The sequence below is a fragment of the Brassica napus genome, chromosome A3, assembly GCF_020379485.1.
Source record: "Brassica napus cultivar Da-Ae chromosome A3, Da-Ae, whole genome shotgun sequence".
NCBI lineage: Eukaryota > Viridiplantae > Streptophyta > Magnoliopsida > Brassicales > Brassicaceae > Brassica > Brassica napus.
The window spans coordinates 25,219,871-25,236,737 of record NC_063436.1 but is presented as its reverse complement, the minus strand read 5'-3'; the positions used below and the strand labels follow the sequence as shown (position 1 = coordinate 25,236,737).

The 16,867-nt window shown below is 33.1% G+C and overlaps 2 protein-coding genes and 1 pseudogene across 2 annotated transcripts; 2 read left to right on the top strand and 1 right to left on the bottom strand.

Annotated features, from left to right (window-relative positions):
* Positions 1 to 1,299: 1,299 nt before the first annotated feature.
* LOC106356321 (E3 ubiquitin-protein ligase APD1-like) lies at positions 1,300 to 2,514 on the top strand. The gene has a single exon (XM_013796090.3). It carries the CDS (start codon positions 1,740 to 1,742, stop codon positions 2,331 to 2,333), a length of 594 nt encoding a protein of 197 aa, XP_013651544.2. The 5' UTR covers positions 1,300 to 1,739; the 3' UTR covers positions 2,334 to 2,514.
* Positions 2,515 to 10,728: 8,214 nt separating this feature from the next.
* On the top strand, positions 10,729 to 12,030 carry LOC125607203 (annotated as a pseudogene).
* A 276-nt stretch (positions 12,031 to 12,306) lies between these two features.
* Positions 12,307 to 14,370, bottom strand: LOC106355162 (putative F-box protein At4g22180). The gene has a single exon (XM_022717715.2). It carries the CDS (start codon positions 13,461 to 13,463, stop codon positions 12,345 to 12,347), a length of 1,119 nt encoding a protein of 372 aa, XP_022573436.2. The 5' UTR covers positions 13,464 to 14,370; the 3' UTR covers positions 12,307 to 12,344.
* Between the last annotated feature and the right edge of the window lie 2,497 nt (positions 14,371 to 16,867).

Genomic DNA, 16,867 nt, shown 5'->3' with positions numbered 1-16,867 from the left:
TTGTACTTGTTTGGTAAGTTCATCCTTTCAGGTTTTATCAATGTTCTCGAGTTCTGAAGTCATTGTTCCTTTCACTAGTAGGAGTATCTCAAAGTGGCTCTCTTTTGTCCCACAGATGAATTTCAAACATCCAGATCTCCCAATACTCGAAGGCCAGTAATGTATAGGTCAAATCAACTTTTGTGACTTGCTTTGGTGTTGCTTTTTAAGATTCTCTAACGTTGTGTTGTGATTATGTTGGGGGCAGAGAATTTATACGATGTGTTTGTGAACATAAGAGACGATGAAGCAGAACACTGCAAGACAATGAGAGCAATTGTCAGACTCTTGGAAGTCTCCGTTCTCCACACTCCATTATAGAAGATAAAGATTTGTAATGAAGAGTCGGGATGTGTTGTTTCTGAGGAGGCTCATTGCGAAGGTATCGTAGACTGCATCAAGAAAAACATTACAAACTAAATCAGGAAGCAAAATAGATTAGTTGTATTTACTTTATGTTGAAGAATAGACCTATATTTTATCCAAATATATACAAAATCATTGAATGTATCATTCCCTCAAAAAGCTCTTTGGTATTAGCGTTACCATCTCTCTCTCTCTTCACTTTCTTGGTTTTTGTTGGGGAAAAGTGTAGAGCGAATACGACGTCGTATATGGTGACATCTCACGTGGGAAAAGCTTTGAATCATGCGCCCCCCCCCCCCCTCCCCCCCCTTCTTTAAAATTTACTTCTCTTCTTTTCCTTTTTCTTTTTCTGTTTTCAAATGATTTATTACGCCAGAAAATTAACTTTTTTTAAACCATCGGTTCATATTACTGTATATGTGAACAATATTGAGACTTTTTTTTTTTAACTAAAAACAATATTGAGACTTCATCTGCCCGGTTGCTAAAAACATTTGAAATCATCCGCCATTATTTCAGATTTTAGCGTTAGGTTAGTTTTGAATATAATTATCTTTGTCCGATTAATGATCTCTTTAATTGCGTTTGAAACTTTGAAATCTGATGGAGGATATCTTTAATAAATGAATAATCAATTGTAATTATTCTTGGATTTTGTCTTTATTCAAGACTCTTTAAACACTTTTTTTGTTTAAAATGAAAAAAAATAAGACGTACAGTTACAGAAACAGCATTAACTTTTTCGTAAAATAATATTCCTTTCACTTCCAGTAGGATTTTTTTTTGTTTGTTTCTACCCGAAATTCAGAAGAACTAACATTATAGTTTTATTTAAAAAACAAAAAAATAACATTATAGTGCCATCATAGCGTACGGCTTCGTCTGGTGATCAATTCACTAATAAACCTTTTTGACAAAAAAATCTAAGTATAAAATAATATAGAAAATATTTTTAAAATTGATAATCACATAGATTTGTTTCTGAAAACAAAACTCAACTTTATGCTAGTTTAAATTCTATAACATTTGATTCCTCTATTGGAGAATTTTTATTTAATTTGAGTGTGATTCCCCTAATTTATATGTTTAAAATACTACTAATTCGTGGGACCCAATAATATATTCGGAAACAACTTTGACCCAAAAAGATATATAATTCGTTTTTAAAGAAAAATGAAAAGCAAAAGAAGCTCTGAAAAAGCCTTTATAATCTCATCACAATCATCGCTAAACCCAAAGATCTCAACAATCTCTCCCCCATCCCATAGTGTGATCCTGTTTCACTATCAGAGAGCTTCTTTAGAGAGTTTGTTATAACTGACTGAGTCGAGATAATGAGTGAACTCGAACGCGGAACGAGTCAGATGACGACAACAGAGACACACCGCACGACGACGTTTCTTGACTTGCTCCGACGCCAGATGAGCGGTGTGGATCGCACAAGGAGGAAGCGGACTCTCAAAGAACGGTTGAGATTCAAATGCATCGGATGCTGTGGGCCCATTAGGCGTCTCCATCAGCCCAACAATACTCTCCACAGTCCAACAACCTCAAGCGAAGACGAACTCGAAACCCGATTCGCTCCCGGGTCGGGTTCGGGTATGAACCTCGCGACGGCGTTAGAGGCGGAGAGATATAACCGGGGAGATCAGACGGAGGTCGACATGACGCCGACGAGAGTGTCGCTGATGAGATTGCTGGATGAGACGGCGGAGAGAGCCGTTGATGACGGGAGAGAGACGGAGATATTGACGGCGTTAACGGGGAATGATACGGTGTGCTGCGTGTGTATGGGAAGAAAGAGAGGCGCTGCGTTTATCCCATGTGGACACACTTTTTGCAGAGTTTGCTCCAGAGAGCTGTGGCTGAACCGGGGCTCGTGTCCTCTTTGCAACCGTCCGATCGTCGAGATCCTTGACATATTCTGAAACGAATCGGACGGGTCAAAGTTCTCGATCAGTGTGAGTAACTACATTGAGTGTGATAGGCGTCGAGACAAAGTTTTATTACGGTTTGTACTTTTGTTCGTTTCTTTTGTTTCTGAGAAAGCTGATGTAAATGCGAAAAGAAATGCGAGTGATTCTGTTCACGAGGCCCATTAAATCTAAATCTAAAGCCCAATAATATGTCCTTGTGTCCTAGCTTTTGTCATTTGTCCTACCAAGGCACTGCCTCACAATATAAAGGAAATTTCTCAAATCATGTAGTAGTAGTTGAGTTTGATACAGTCCATAGCATTGAGTTCAGTGACACGGATGATAACCATGTTGGTATCGACATCAATAGCTTAATGTCAGCGAAATCAGTTGTAACAGATTTATCACAAAGAACATTGTACTTTCAAAAAGATATCTCTTGAAAACCGATAGAAGCATGTGTTGAATATGATTCCTCAAGTAAACAACTGAAATTCACACTTTATCCTGTTCATGTCGCTAAGACAACTATTTCATTGCTTTCTCTAACCAAAGATCTATTGCCATATCTCCTGGAGTGGACGTACGTTGGCTTCACTTCATCAATGGGAATGCATCAGACATATTGTCTTCCGGGGCTTCTTAATGATTATATATCAACAAGAGTCATACATGATTTTCTTGAGAAGGAAGAAGTTCTTGATGATTGGGAGGTTCGGTTTGGTCCATATAGTCTCGCTTACAAGGATCTCTGCATTGCCAAAAAGGGTTTCAAGAACAGTGAGCTTCTTGGTAAAGTAGGGTTTGGAACATCTTAAAAAGGTACATTAATGTTGTCTAACCTAGACATCGTGGTGAAGAATGTTTCTCATGATTCGAGATGGCAAGGAATAATAGAGTTTATCGCATACATAGCCACTACCTGCCACCTTAGACATCGTAACTTAGCTTCTTGGCTACTGTAGACGCAAAGGCCAACTCTATTTGATCTATGATTGTATGCCACAACTGCTTCATATTCACTTCTATTTTTGTGTGAGAAATTACATGATCCATAAAAGAAGGACAATATACAAGTATTGCTTTTCACTTTGTCCGGTCTTTTTGTGTCTTTATAAAAGCTAGCCATGTGCAGAGCCGGTTGATTGGCTCTTAGACTTTCTTTATTAATTACGGTTGTGTTAGTGTTTTACTATTGCAGAACGATCGATAGTGTAGTGAAAAATTTTAAATGAATATTAGTTATAAACGAATAACATATGCAAATACATGTTTTATTGAACTGATTTTTTTCTTCCTGAATTAGACATATACATGATCGAGTAATAAAAGCATCTCTGAAGATGATGGAGTATAAAATGGCCAGTAGCATAGAGCCAAGATAACATTCAAACTAAATGTTTTGATTTGTGATCAGCTTGAAAAATACAGCTCGTTGACAATAAAATTAGATTAAAATCCACATGCAAATATACGTAATTCTTTTTGAGCTGTTTTTTTCTTCTTTCTTAATAAGATATATATATATATATATATATTTTTATATATAGATGTAATCTAGTAATAAAGTATGTGTACATATAATGGAGTATACAATGGCAAATAACATATACCCAAAATAACATTCAAACTTATATCTTTGGATCTGTGATTAGCTTGAAAAACACAACTCGTTGATAATAAAATTAAACAGAAAAACCCATGAACATGGCTGTGTGAACTGTGAAGGACCTACAAAAAGGATTCTCCGTCTGTAACTATTGCCATATTATCAAGGTTAGTTCCAATTTACTATATTAGTTATCCATGTAAGCTTGTATTATAAATATTTTAGTGTTTTTTTGGAACAACATATTTTAGTTATAAGAAAATGTCATCAATTTTTTTTTTTTTTTTTTGTCGTCTTCCCATCTAGGCTAGATCAAGTGGAGAACAGACGAGTCGATTCTCCGAGGAGCATCTACATCTGTCCGGGTCTGATCTATATGGGAGAAAATATAATCTCTGGATCTTGCCTCTTTCGCTAACGCGTCTGCCCGGCCATTCTGACTCCGAGGAATATGAGATAGTCTCACATCCTCGAAATCATCTTGTAACCTCTGGAACTCTTCGAACTCTGTCGCGAATGCTGGCCAGTCCATCGGGTTTGTAATCATGTCCACTAAGTCCAAGCAGTCCGTCTCGAACCGTACCGAAGTGATCCTCCTGTCTCTCATACATGCGGCTGCCCAAAGTAATCCTTCCATCTCAGCATGTAAAGCTGAGAGGCTCCTGTTATACGCCCGTAATCCGAAGTATTCTACGCCCATTTGATCATTAAGACTCCACCCTAAGCCACTGACACTGCCATTATTGATCCATGATGCATCAATTTGACAGGTAGGGATTTGGGGTATCCCATGGGGCACTGTCTCAACCTCTATAGTAGGAGGATCGTCATGATCTTCATCTGCTTTCTCCTTTTCATTAGCCTTCCTCCAACATTCTGCCTCAAGAGACGCATGTTGGAGGGTGGCAAAGGGAGATACGTCTTTTCCATTGAAAAGTTTATCGTTCCTCGCCTTCCAAATGTACCAACAGATCCATGGAAAGGTATCGAATTGTGGTAGAAAATATCATCAATTATGAAGCTCTAATTAAAAGAAAAGAAATAAAAGTGTGCTATAGTACTTTAAAAAGATAGCTAGCTAGTAGTCGTAGCATGATGGCAGTGTACGGATTGGAAATTGGAAAACCTCAGACTCAGATACCAAATCTATGTAAAGTCGAAGTTGCGTGCAGATGAGATAGAGGGAGAGAAAGAGGGTTACGGGTATTTATGACATTCATAATCAAAGACCCCGCGTTATTAAATGAGTGTGAGATAATGTTACCTGTCACATGGCCTCACATTATTAAGTCCTTTTCCAAACACAAACGAACCAACAAAATCTCTTTGCTATCACACTTATTTTCCTCTTCTTCCAGCAATTTTTGTATACTAATTTATTTTTTACTGATTTTAAAAATCAATTTTAAAAGATTTATTGATGATCGCGTAATTTTCTCTTTATCTAATTTATTGGGAAAATAATAATGTGTGAGTTTCTTTCATGAGCCTCGTTTTCCCGTTTCTTTTTCTGATGAACTGTGACATTTAAAAAAAATATTATTTATTCGATTTATCAGATATATTTCAATGAAACGCGGTCAAGGAATGTGGTTTGTTCCTCGAATTATTTTAGTCAAAAAGAATGATTGAAAATCACATGATGAATAGTAAATAATTAAAATTGAAACTTTTGATATCACAAAAAAATGACATCATCTTTATATATAAAAGAAGGTTTGGATCTCTCCTGAAGGCTCCACGTCGGATGCCACGTCGAAAAATCGACTTCCGTGCTTGCGACACGTGTCCAGGTAAGTTAAAGTTTTGCGTTTCATTAAACGAAATATGTACGTGTGGTTTGTTTTGTATATGGGCTTTATGAACTTTACTCTCAATCCTAGGCCTCTTTCGGATTTTACGGTTCATGCCACTCTTTCTTCTCCGCCGTTCCAGAGTTTGATCGCGTCGTTTGATCTTCGTTTTAACAATCCAAAACGCCTCCGGTTACAGATTCATCGCGTTAACCCCTTTTTAAATCCATCAACCACGATCTATCATTCAATTCGAGATTCTCTTAGGCAAGGCGGTGTATCTTCAAATATAAAAAGGTTAGCCTGCATTCCCTTGAAACCATCTTCTCAGTCAAAACAACGCAGTAAACTTTTTTTTGAAATTGATCGAAAAAGTTTAACAGTGTTTTGAAAGAGATAAAACTTATTGCTTCAGTTGACATGATTAACTGAAGACGTCTTTTAAGTGTGTGTGGTGTTCTTCACTAGGTGATAAACAGAGCATCAGATGGAGGACTACCACCTCTTTATGTGGCTGCTCTGGAGCGACACATAGAGACAGACAGTGCAGTTACTTTGGATTTGGGAGCTTTTGTTGCTCAGATCACTGCCACAATAGATCGTAGAGGTTATTCTTCTAAAGGAGGTGGTTGCTTACCATTTTGATGAAAACAAGAGATAGAGCTTTGAGAGAATGGTTGGTAGAGAAAACTGGAGAAAACATAAACGTAAATTTTGGTTCTGGATATCCTAGAGGTATACTATGTTTATTCCTCAAATCTTTTCCTTTTAGTAACTGTTTGTACAGTAATATGTTTGTCATACAATTTAGATCCTGACACAGAGGCATGGTTAAAGCAAAACAAACATTTTGTGTGATCCTCCTCCACCAAGCGAATGCATATGAGATTATGAATGTGAATGAAAATACCAAACGGTTGGCCTCGGAAAATAAGTTACATGGAATCATTTTTTTTTTTTTGCTGCTTTTCATTCTCTCAGTCACTTAGCACCTGATAACTAATTTGTGTACAATTATATATTTGAAAAGGTTTCAGCATGATGTCTACGTTATGTCATAATTTTTGTGAGCTACTATTCTACCTTCACATCTGGAAAGCATGAATTTCTCAATTTTTAAGGTCATATTTTCCCCATCCGAGTTTAGTTTCTTCTTCCAAAATCATGAAAGCTTCTTCTATTAAAAATCTACATCAGCTAATGGTATTTTAAATAGATTGTATGAGGGTGCAGCAACATCATAGAATTTTGCTGGAGGGATTTACAAAGACTCAAGTGAGCACACTTGTAGTGAGGGAGAAATTAAAGTTGATGTCATACATTTTAGATTATGAATGTGAATGAGGTAATAGCATTTTCTGTTGCAAATTTTGTGGTGTCTATCACAGACCCGCTCCTTGGATTAATAGTTGCATGCATTCATGTTGACTGATATATATCATGGTGAGCCACTGGCCTATTTCTTAGATTCATCATTTGTTAATGAATACACGTGTTCTTCTATGACAGATGCGAAGTTTGGAGGTCATAGAGAAACACCAGATGAAACAAGAGTGACAAGGATAAAGGAAGAAGACAATTTGTTCCCATCATTTGTGTGTCATTCGTATAATTTAATAAACAGAGGTGATCTAAGTTTTATTGATAATGAAGCTTTGATGAATAATATTTATATTAATACCATATTTATCTGTCTTTCTATACAAGATGAATAAAGAAGTGTGTTCAGACAATTATTGAGCACTTAAATCCGATAAAAAAATGGTAATCACAATCATCAGTCTCATGTTATATAGAAATCTAAAACCTATTCGAATTATATAACATATCCACTGAAAAACTTATTCAAAACAATGCAGGAAAATTAGTGTGCTAATAACACTTATTCCAGTGATATTATTAAAACTTTAAAAGGAAAATTGTAATATAAAAAAGGTTGCTAAAAAAAACATATATAAGAGGTTCTTTACCAAAATAGATAAGAGGTCAAGTTAAATACGACAAATAAGAAGACCAAACTACATTCCTATTTTTAGTGCTTTACTCATTTTTTTTATTTCAAAATTATAAATATTTTATAATAACACAAATTGTAGGCGAAGGTAAAAATAATTTTGTATTCCAAAAGAAAAAAAAAGAGTTTTATGTTCAGAACTTACAGCAAACAACCATATGAAGTTTTTGAAAATATTCTGACAATTTTTTTAAAAAAATATATATACAGACTATTCTAAGAGTTTTAATAAAAATGAAAATACATTAGAAAAGATATCATAATTTAATGAGAAATTGCTTAAAATCCCATATTTTAGATACCACAACCCAAATCTTAATTATTATTTTTAACAAAACATTATTTGATTTATTTTTAATAATCTATTTTGATTCTACAATATAAGATGTTGATTAACATGTATTTTTCCCTTTAATGGGAGTCAATAGGAGAATTCATATACCAGCGATACACAAATATATTACCAGCGCTTAGTATCTAATATCTATAATGTCTCATATCTTCATTCTTGGAATATGGATGATGAAAAACAAGAATCTCATAAAAACTAATAATATGTAAAAATGATATTTATAGAAAAATTTAGTTTTTCCATGAAAGTAAAAATAGTCATTCGTATATTCTGATGGAAGCAATATATATATTGATAAAAAAAATTAAAAAGGTGATCGTTGTAGTAGTTAACAATTGATATTAAATCTACAGTGAAGCTATTAAATCAAATTTTGAATAATTATTTAGTTTAACATGGTTATATTTAGTTGTAAACTATTTTCCGTACATTTATGTAATCATTTGTATTTTGTTATAAATATCTAAACATCATTCACTAAATTTCAATGAGAATTTAACAGCTTATTAGTTTATAATTATTTTTCAAGTCAAAACAACATATACTAAAAAAAAAAGATAAAAAACCCCTAAGATTTTTCCTACAATTTATTCTTACATCTCAATCAAAACTTACAAGATATTACTAAATACTAGATGCACCACAGAAGTTATTATATAATAATAACTTCCACAACGACGGTATAATTACCTACTTAAGAGTAACATATAAGCAAAATATATAATATATATAAATTTAAAATTTAAACCCGACAAAGCATTTGACTGTTTGTCACTATCAGTGCATCGTTGATTGGTTTATTTCAAATTTAACATGCCGAGCATGTTTGAGATATAATACTTTAGTATTATTATTTTCGGGTTACCTGACTAACAATTAACCGAACTGTTAATAAATTTTACTCATATATTTACTTAATCTATAATTACATGTTCGTTTATTTCCTCACTAGATTCTTTAAATTCATCCAACTCCAGAAAATTACCAAAAATGATGTGATGGTACCATGAAAAAATAAATAAATAAAAACTACTTATCAAGACAGTATGGTATATTTAGTCTTCAAATACAATAACATGTACAAAATTTAACTAATATGTATATTTTAAGATATAACGATTTATATCAAATATTTACTGTAACTATTTATATTATTTTCAAATTATCATCCCGCCCGTAGGGCGGGCCGACCCTAATATTTCAATAAAAATCTAATAAATGTTGTTATGTAAGAATCAAAGGAAAAAAAAACGAAAATTTCATGAAAATGACTTTGGGTTCAGGGTAATGATAGTTGCAGAAGATTTTAAACATGGAAATGGTATACAAATTTTATTCTTGCAATATATAAGTTGAACTTTCGTGTGCTATTTTCTAGGGAAACATTAATCAAGAAACGAAAAAATCAAGTTCAGAGGGGTCCATGGATAAATTGGAGTTGATTTATATTCTCCATCTCATTATTTGCCTTCCACATACATGTTCATGTTTAGATAAAATTGACAAAAAACAAAACAATGTAAGAGAAGCGAAATGCAATAGGAAGGATAAGTTCACAAACGAAAGAACAACAATACCAAATATATCGTATTTATTTTTAAGTATATAATTAGTTTGGTTAATGAAATGATCGGTCTTATCATGAGTTGGATCTTGATTAAGAATCTGGCCTAAGAAATTGAAACTTATAATTTGGTTAGCTTGTGTCCTGAAATATGGAAGTGATTCATATAGTTATATTTATATTTGCTTAAAATCAAGTTAGGTGAGGTAAGTTAATGAGTTGGGTCGTATAGATTGAGAGAAACATAATATTCCTTCTTTTTCCGAAAGTAAAATTTTATAAATTTTCTTCTAATTTCACAAAGATAAATTTTCTATACTTTTAAGATATTTTTTTGTATACTTTTAAGATATATTAATTATAAATATTTGAATTGATTAGATTTAATTAGTGGAGAATAATTGAAAAATATATAAAAATACATTATAAATTAGATTGTAAACATTTATTATATCTTTAACGAGCTTAAAATCTCTAAAAAAATCTTATTTTCGGAAATAGAGGTAGTAACATTTTAATAGGTGGTATTTCACCCAAAAAAAACACCAAAAACAATGTGTTGCAAAGAAAAAGCAATAGAAAAAAGGAGAAAGGTGTTATCTGTGTGAGACAGTTTCTTTGATACACACGACAATCAATTTCGCTGTAAGATTATGCACACAACAATCCATCATGTGATATTATTACAAAATATAAACCATACACTTATCCCAACTGGACTAGTTACTTACAGTTACATGGTATCTAGGGCAAATGAACTTTGAAATTTTTTTAAAAATTTTTATTTTAATACTAAGTTGATAAAATATTCCCATATTCATAAATAATTGTGGAATGAATGTCTGAATAACTGAAATCATATTTCAGTATTCATAAATAATTGTGGAATGAATGTCTGAAACTCTACAAACAAACAAAACTCACAATTTTGTTTGGTTTCAAGATTGATACACATCTGTTACCAAAAAGAAAATGATATACATAGATTGAATGGTAGATTATACCCACCAATTTATTTTTAGTTTTAAATAAATAAAACAAGCAATAAAAAATAAATGAAATACATTTCCGTCATTTATGCACTTTGCATATAAGGTCACATTGCACCTGCTCAACATTTCATCAACATTTCCATTTATTATCTTCAACCCTCCCCTTCCTTCTATCTATCTATCTCTGGCTGCATTATGGATAGTCCGACGAGCATACGAAGTAAAACACCGCCGGAGATTCTCTCCTCGTGTGGTAGCCAACGACATAGGAGCAGCTGCGACTCCAACTCACCGGAATTCGAGTTCTGGCGTCTAACAAACTCTTCATTTCATCAACAAGAATCATATCTTCTTCTCTCAGCCGACGAGCTTTTCCACGACGGCGTTCTTCTCCCTCTTCACTTCCTCTTCGTTAAACCCGACCCGAGTGCCTCGGAATGCGCCCCGGATCCATCTCCCTCGTCCGATACTTTGATCACAGAGCAAAAAAAAGTACCTGAACCCGGTTTAGGATCCGAGTTGACCCGGGAAACAACGGGTTCGAAGCGTTGGAGAGATATATTCAAGAAGAGCGAAAATAAACCGGTCCGGAAGAAAGAGAAGCGGAAAGAGAATAAGAAGAAGAGCGGGTCGGGTCCGGGTTCGAGCTCAGGAGCGGAGCTGGATATCAACATTTGGCCGTTTTCAAGAAGCAGATCAGCTGGTAATAACGGGACCCGACCCAGAATGTCTTTTGGAGCTCCGACGATCCGGAAAGTCAGCAGCGAGCCGTGTTCCCGGAGCAACTCCACTGGCGAAACGAAGTCTAGGAAATGTCCTAGCAGTCCTGGTCGTAACGGCGTGCATCTTGGTCGGAATAGTCCAGTCTGGCAAGTCCGACGTGGAAGTGGAGCTCCGACCGCGAAAACGATATCCGAGCGGGTGGGTAAAAGGGTGTTTTCTGAGGCGCGTAGGGGTAAAACTGGAATAGAGAGCAATAAAGCAAAAGTCATAAACTTGAACGTGCCTATGTGCATCGGTTATCGGAGCCGGTTAAGCTGCAGTAACGACGTGAGTGGAGATAGTAACATTGGGAGTGACAATAATATCGCCAATGTTAATAATCCCAATGGTTTATTTGGCTTTCGTAATCTTTTCATTAAGAAAGTTCATTAACGTTTTCTTTTATAGTTTATAGTAGTAAGCTTTTGAGAGTGATGATTTGTCAAACCCTCTTAGTAGTCTCAAGGGTCCACTTTTAATTTGCTCCTTTTGCTGTTAGTACGACCCCGATGTGTGGATTTGAGCAGATTTTCGTGTTTGCTTATATTTCATGTAAATTAAGAAATACCTTTTTAATATAAACGTTTAATGTATCCATTTTCATGGGTTAGTTTCATGAAGTATTTATATATACACAATTTTTCTAACTGTTACTAAACTACCAGTGTAATGAAGGTACATGGTTTTTGCTAAAAACTCTTAAATATAGTATAGTTTAAGGATGAAAATTATTAAATTATGACGGGACTATTTCTACTTTTAGTCTACTACATCAGTACGATTCCACCACAATCATTTTTTATTACATTTTCTAATTTGCATTTGATTGTAGTTTAACTTTTGGTTTATTCGTAACTTGAAAAACTAGCATGTTTATAAATAACCGTACCATTAGTAAGAGTAAAACAACACACTGAAGAGGAAATAAAAGTTGACATCAATCATGTCTTAGTGAATTACTTGGTAAGAACCATCGACTACTAGAGAGTTGAACAGACGAGCAATCAAATTTGTGTAGTCTCTCCATCTTCCGTGTCTCGAAACTGAAGTGAAAGACTTTATTTGTGTTCTTGCAATCACTGAAATAGATGGAATTTCTACGGATTCCATCATTGTCATTGGCGAGCACAGTGATACCTAGATCCAAAAGCATTGCCTCGTCGCCCAAGGAATAAACTTGTTCATGTTGTTTAAAGCCTAATGAATAAACCTTGTAGAGTCGGAAGGACCAGCTTCTAGACCAGTATGTCCACACTTTTACAACCTTGAGGACATCTCCTGTTACTGTGACTACAATGTTTGTAGCATCAATGCTCGGCCAATGAACCGAATAATCAATTGGTTTAAGAATCACGAGAGGAGGTACAATATGTTTTTCCTCAATAACAATTTGTTGGGGAATTTCTCCAGAAAAATCGAAGATTTTGACTTTTCCAGAGTAACTTGAAAAGTAAAGCTTGTGATCCTTGTAAACCATGTCAAGACAACCTGAAGATTTGGGAATTTTATTCCACGAGTTATCTCCCGTCTTAGAATAGACCACACACTTTTTGCTACGTGCCCATGAAACTACATGATCTTTGGTTTTCTCGTCAATCCAAAACACAGGCGATTGTATCTTTGTCATTCCAAACTGTGACTCCACGGGAGGTAGATTGATCCTCTCGCCGGTAAAGAGATTCACAATGAAGAGATTACTCTGAAGATTTTGCATCAAGAGCCAACTTCCATAGGTTTTCATACATGAACTCTTTGCAAACTCCAAACCAAGATCTTGCGTTTTGTAAAGTTTGTCTTTTTCCTCGGGATTGAACAACATGCAAGAACTGTTTTCGTTGTTTTGGGGGAAGCGAAGCACCCAAGGGATGTGATTTTTAGGCACACACTGTCTCGAAGAGGAGCGCCATGACGAGCATACAGATTTAGCTCGTTGGAAGTCAGCAAAACTGAGGCGTTCGAAAACCAAATTTAAGAGATCAAACGGAAGATCGGACCAGGATTTGGATGCCTCTCCTCTGAGACGTTTATGATAATTAGGGTTCAGCTTCTTCTTCATGGCAATATCTCCTCTGACAAGATTATGATCATTAGGGTTTAGCTTCTTCTTCGTGGCTAATAGTAAGAGACACCGGCGAATCTCTTTTCAAAGAATTAGGGGGTTTTAAGTTACAAAAAAAGAATTAGGGCTTCTTTTACATTCTGTTACAATTGGGCCCATTCGACCCCATCTTTAAAACTTATCAATTGTCGTATTTAATTTATATAGTACTTCTAATTTAATATTTAATCTATTATACACTATAATTATAAAACTTATTACTCTCTCCGTTTCATATTAAGTGTCGTTTTATAAAAAAAATTTCGTTACAAAATAAATGTCGATTTTCAATGCAAAATTATTAATTTTATGCAAAATTTATTTTTCTATTGGTTGAAATATAGTTAGGTGTATAGATAATAGTGTTTTTTATAAGAAATGTACAAAATTAATTGTTTTCTTAATCCGTGTGCCTAAATCTAAAACGACACTTATAATTAAACAGAGGGAGTAAATACCATAGAATTTTTATTATAGTCCAACAATGACTTTTCAATATTAGATAAAAATAGTAACTCTATTTTAATAGAATAGATATGAAGTTTTTTTGTTCTCCAAAAAGAAATTTCAGAAATTTCAAATTTGAAGTTTTGATTAGTGAAACTTCAAATATAGAGTATTACTATTCAAAACTTCAAATTTGAAATTTCATATTTTATTTGCATTTTGGTCTTTATAATTATATATCAAGTTTATAATTCTTAAATATTTTGTCGTTTTATCTGGTGATGATAGTAATGTGGTGATGATCTTCTGATTCTCATTCCACTCGTAATGTGCAAATGCTGAGAAGCAACATGTTGGCAAACGGGAATAGCTGAAAATAGTATTGAAATAATTTTGATCACATATACAGAAAAAACAATTGAACTCGAAAACTCGAACCGGTTTTTACCTTAAAAAAAAAATAAAAAAACTCCAAAACTCGAAAACGGCAATAGCTCAAATTTATGTACCTAAAAATAATTGGGAAATCTGTTTTTTTAGAGCAAAAAAATAGTAACTATGTCCCTTTAGACTAATCTGTACTACTTTATGTCCTATTAGACTAATTTTTTCAAAAATGGCAGTAATGCCCTTAAAATTGTAATTTTTTTAAAAAGATAAATAATGAGTTCGACAAGCGGGATCGATCGATCCAGCTTTACAAGTTACAGTGGATCGATCGATCCCGATAATTATTCAGAACAAAAAAACGCGAAATATATACTGATCGACCTGGTCCATTTCACTCGATCGGCGAAGGTCGATTCTTTACAGATCGACCGATCCACTAAGGATAGATCGATCGATCCCGTGCCCAGGAAAGAATCCCAAATCGATTTTTTTGGTTTTGTATGATTATATCCGGGTTGATTCCCACTTGATTTGAACCGACTAAGCATGATTTCAACTCTTTAAACTCGATTTCTCTGGGACGAAATCCTTAATTTCCCATTCACGAACAAAGGGGGAGAAAATCAAATTCTCACCCAAACTCGATTTGTCGTTTTTTTTTTGTTCTTTTTCGTTTTTTTTTTTTTTTTTTTTAAAAAAATCGATTTTTTAAAAAAATATAAAAGTGAATATTCTCAAATATTTTGTTTCCATATTTTTAGGAACTGATTTCTTATCCGTAGAATACAACTAATATGTAGAAATCAATTTCTACAGTTTTGTAGAATTATAGTAATTTTTAGAATTTGATTTCTACATGTTTTAGATTTATAGTAAATCTGTAGAAGTCGGTTTCTACATGTTTTAGAATTAGATTAATGTGTAGATTTTGATTTCTAAGAACTTTAGAATGGTAGGTTAAGCGCGGAATGTGTATTCTACATATTTGTAGAATACTCCTATTTACGTAGATCACGTATTCTAAACATTGTAGATTCAATGAAAAAAGTAGATTTCGTTTTCTACTTCGTAGAATGTCATTTCTACTTTTTTTAGAACATAATCTGAAATTTATAATTTTAACTTTTTTATAACTGGAAAATATACCATTAAGTTCATATAGGTATTTTAACAAATGTTACTATTTTTCCAAATTTTTTTTGTTTGTAAAACTATTTATTAAAATTATTTTCATAAATATTAAAGGGTATTATAGGAAAATATGACACAAAATATAGATTAGTCTAAAGGGACATAGTTACTATTTTTTTGCTCTAAAAAAACAGTTTTCCCAAAATAATTTTGAATTGAACCAATTTTTACATAAATACTTGAAATGGGTTTTGATCTACAGTATTTTGAGTTTTACATATTCTAAACTGATACCTAAAAAGTTCAAAAATTAAATAAACATATCAAATTCAATTCCGAATAAATATCCAAAATATTAAAAGAAACCTAAAATAAGTATTTAAAATATGAATGATTAACTCAAATAATAAGTCTAAATATATTTTTGGAATTTGTTTTTGTTTTTCAAATATGCATCTTGTATACTATATATTTTTGGATTTTGAGTTTTTTTTTTAATTTATAAATTTATATTTAAACTTAAGAACAGAACCAAACCCAAAGGAAACATTATCTCTATAAATATATAAATATGGTTTAAATCTAAATCTCCAAAATCTGAATAAATCAAAACTTTTGAATAAACTTTTTCACTGTCCTTACATGTTACAACAATGAAAAGTCTGGTTACAAAGTGATCTTTAACATCTTTTCAAATATTCACCTGAAAATTGATATGGTTTTGTGTTTATTAGAGATCGAATCTAAACAATTGTAACATGACCACAAAAATAAGTTCGTATGATTCGTATCTAAACAGTTACTAGATTATTATCAAAGTAACATATCTTCTATCAAATATTCATGATCTTGGTTTCTAATTTATGGACATACTCCACCCATGATTAATTTGTGGTTTTTACTTTTTAGTCGAAGAATGATTTTAAATGCTTTTACTATAATATGTGTTAGTTTTGTTTGATTAAGCCAATATATTAACGTGTTCAAGTAGTTAGAAGAACATAATATAAACTCTGTAATCATGAGTTCAAGTCTATGTAAACTCAGTGCAATCCAATGACATAATAATCAGTAATCAATAAGTAATCCGAGTGCAAATCTATGCAAACTCTATGTATTCCGACTTGGAAGGACAGAACAAATAAAATAAACTCTATGTATTCAAAAACAAACAAAATAAACTCTTTATAATCCAAAAACATAATAAATTTTATCTTTTCCTTTGTGTACAATTATTTTTCTTCACTTTTGTATGTATCTTACCATTTATAGAATACATCTTTCACCATTATTATTGACATAATATATCTAGACTAAAATTTTGTAAAATTATCGGATAAAACATGTGATTTTGAGTTAATAGTGTTGTCAAAAAACGTTGAGTTCTTTAATTT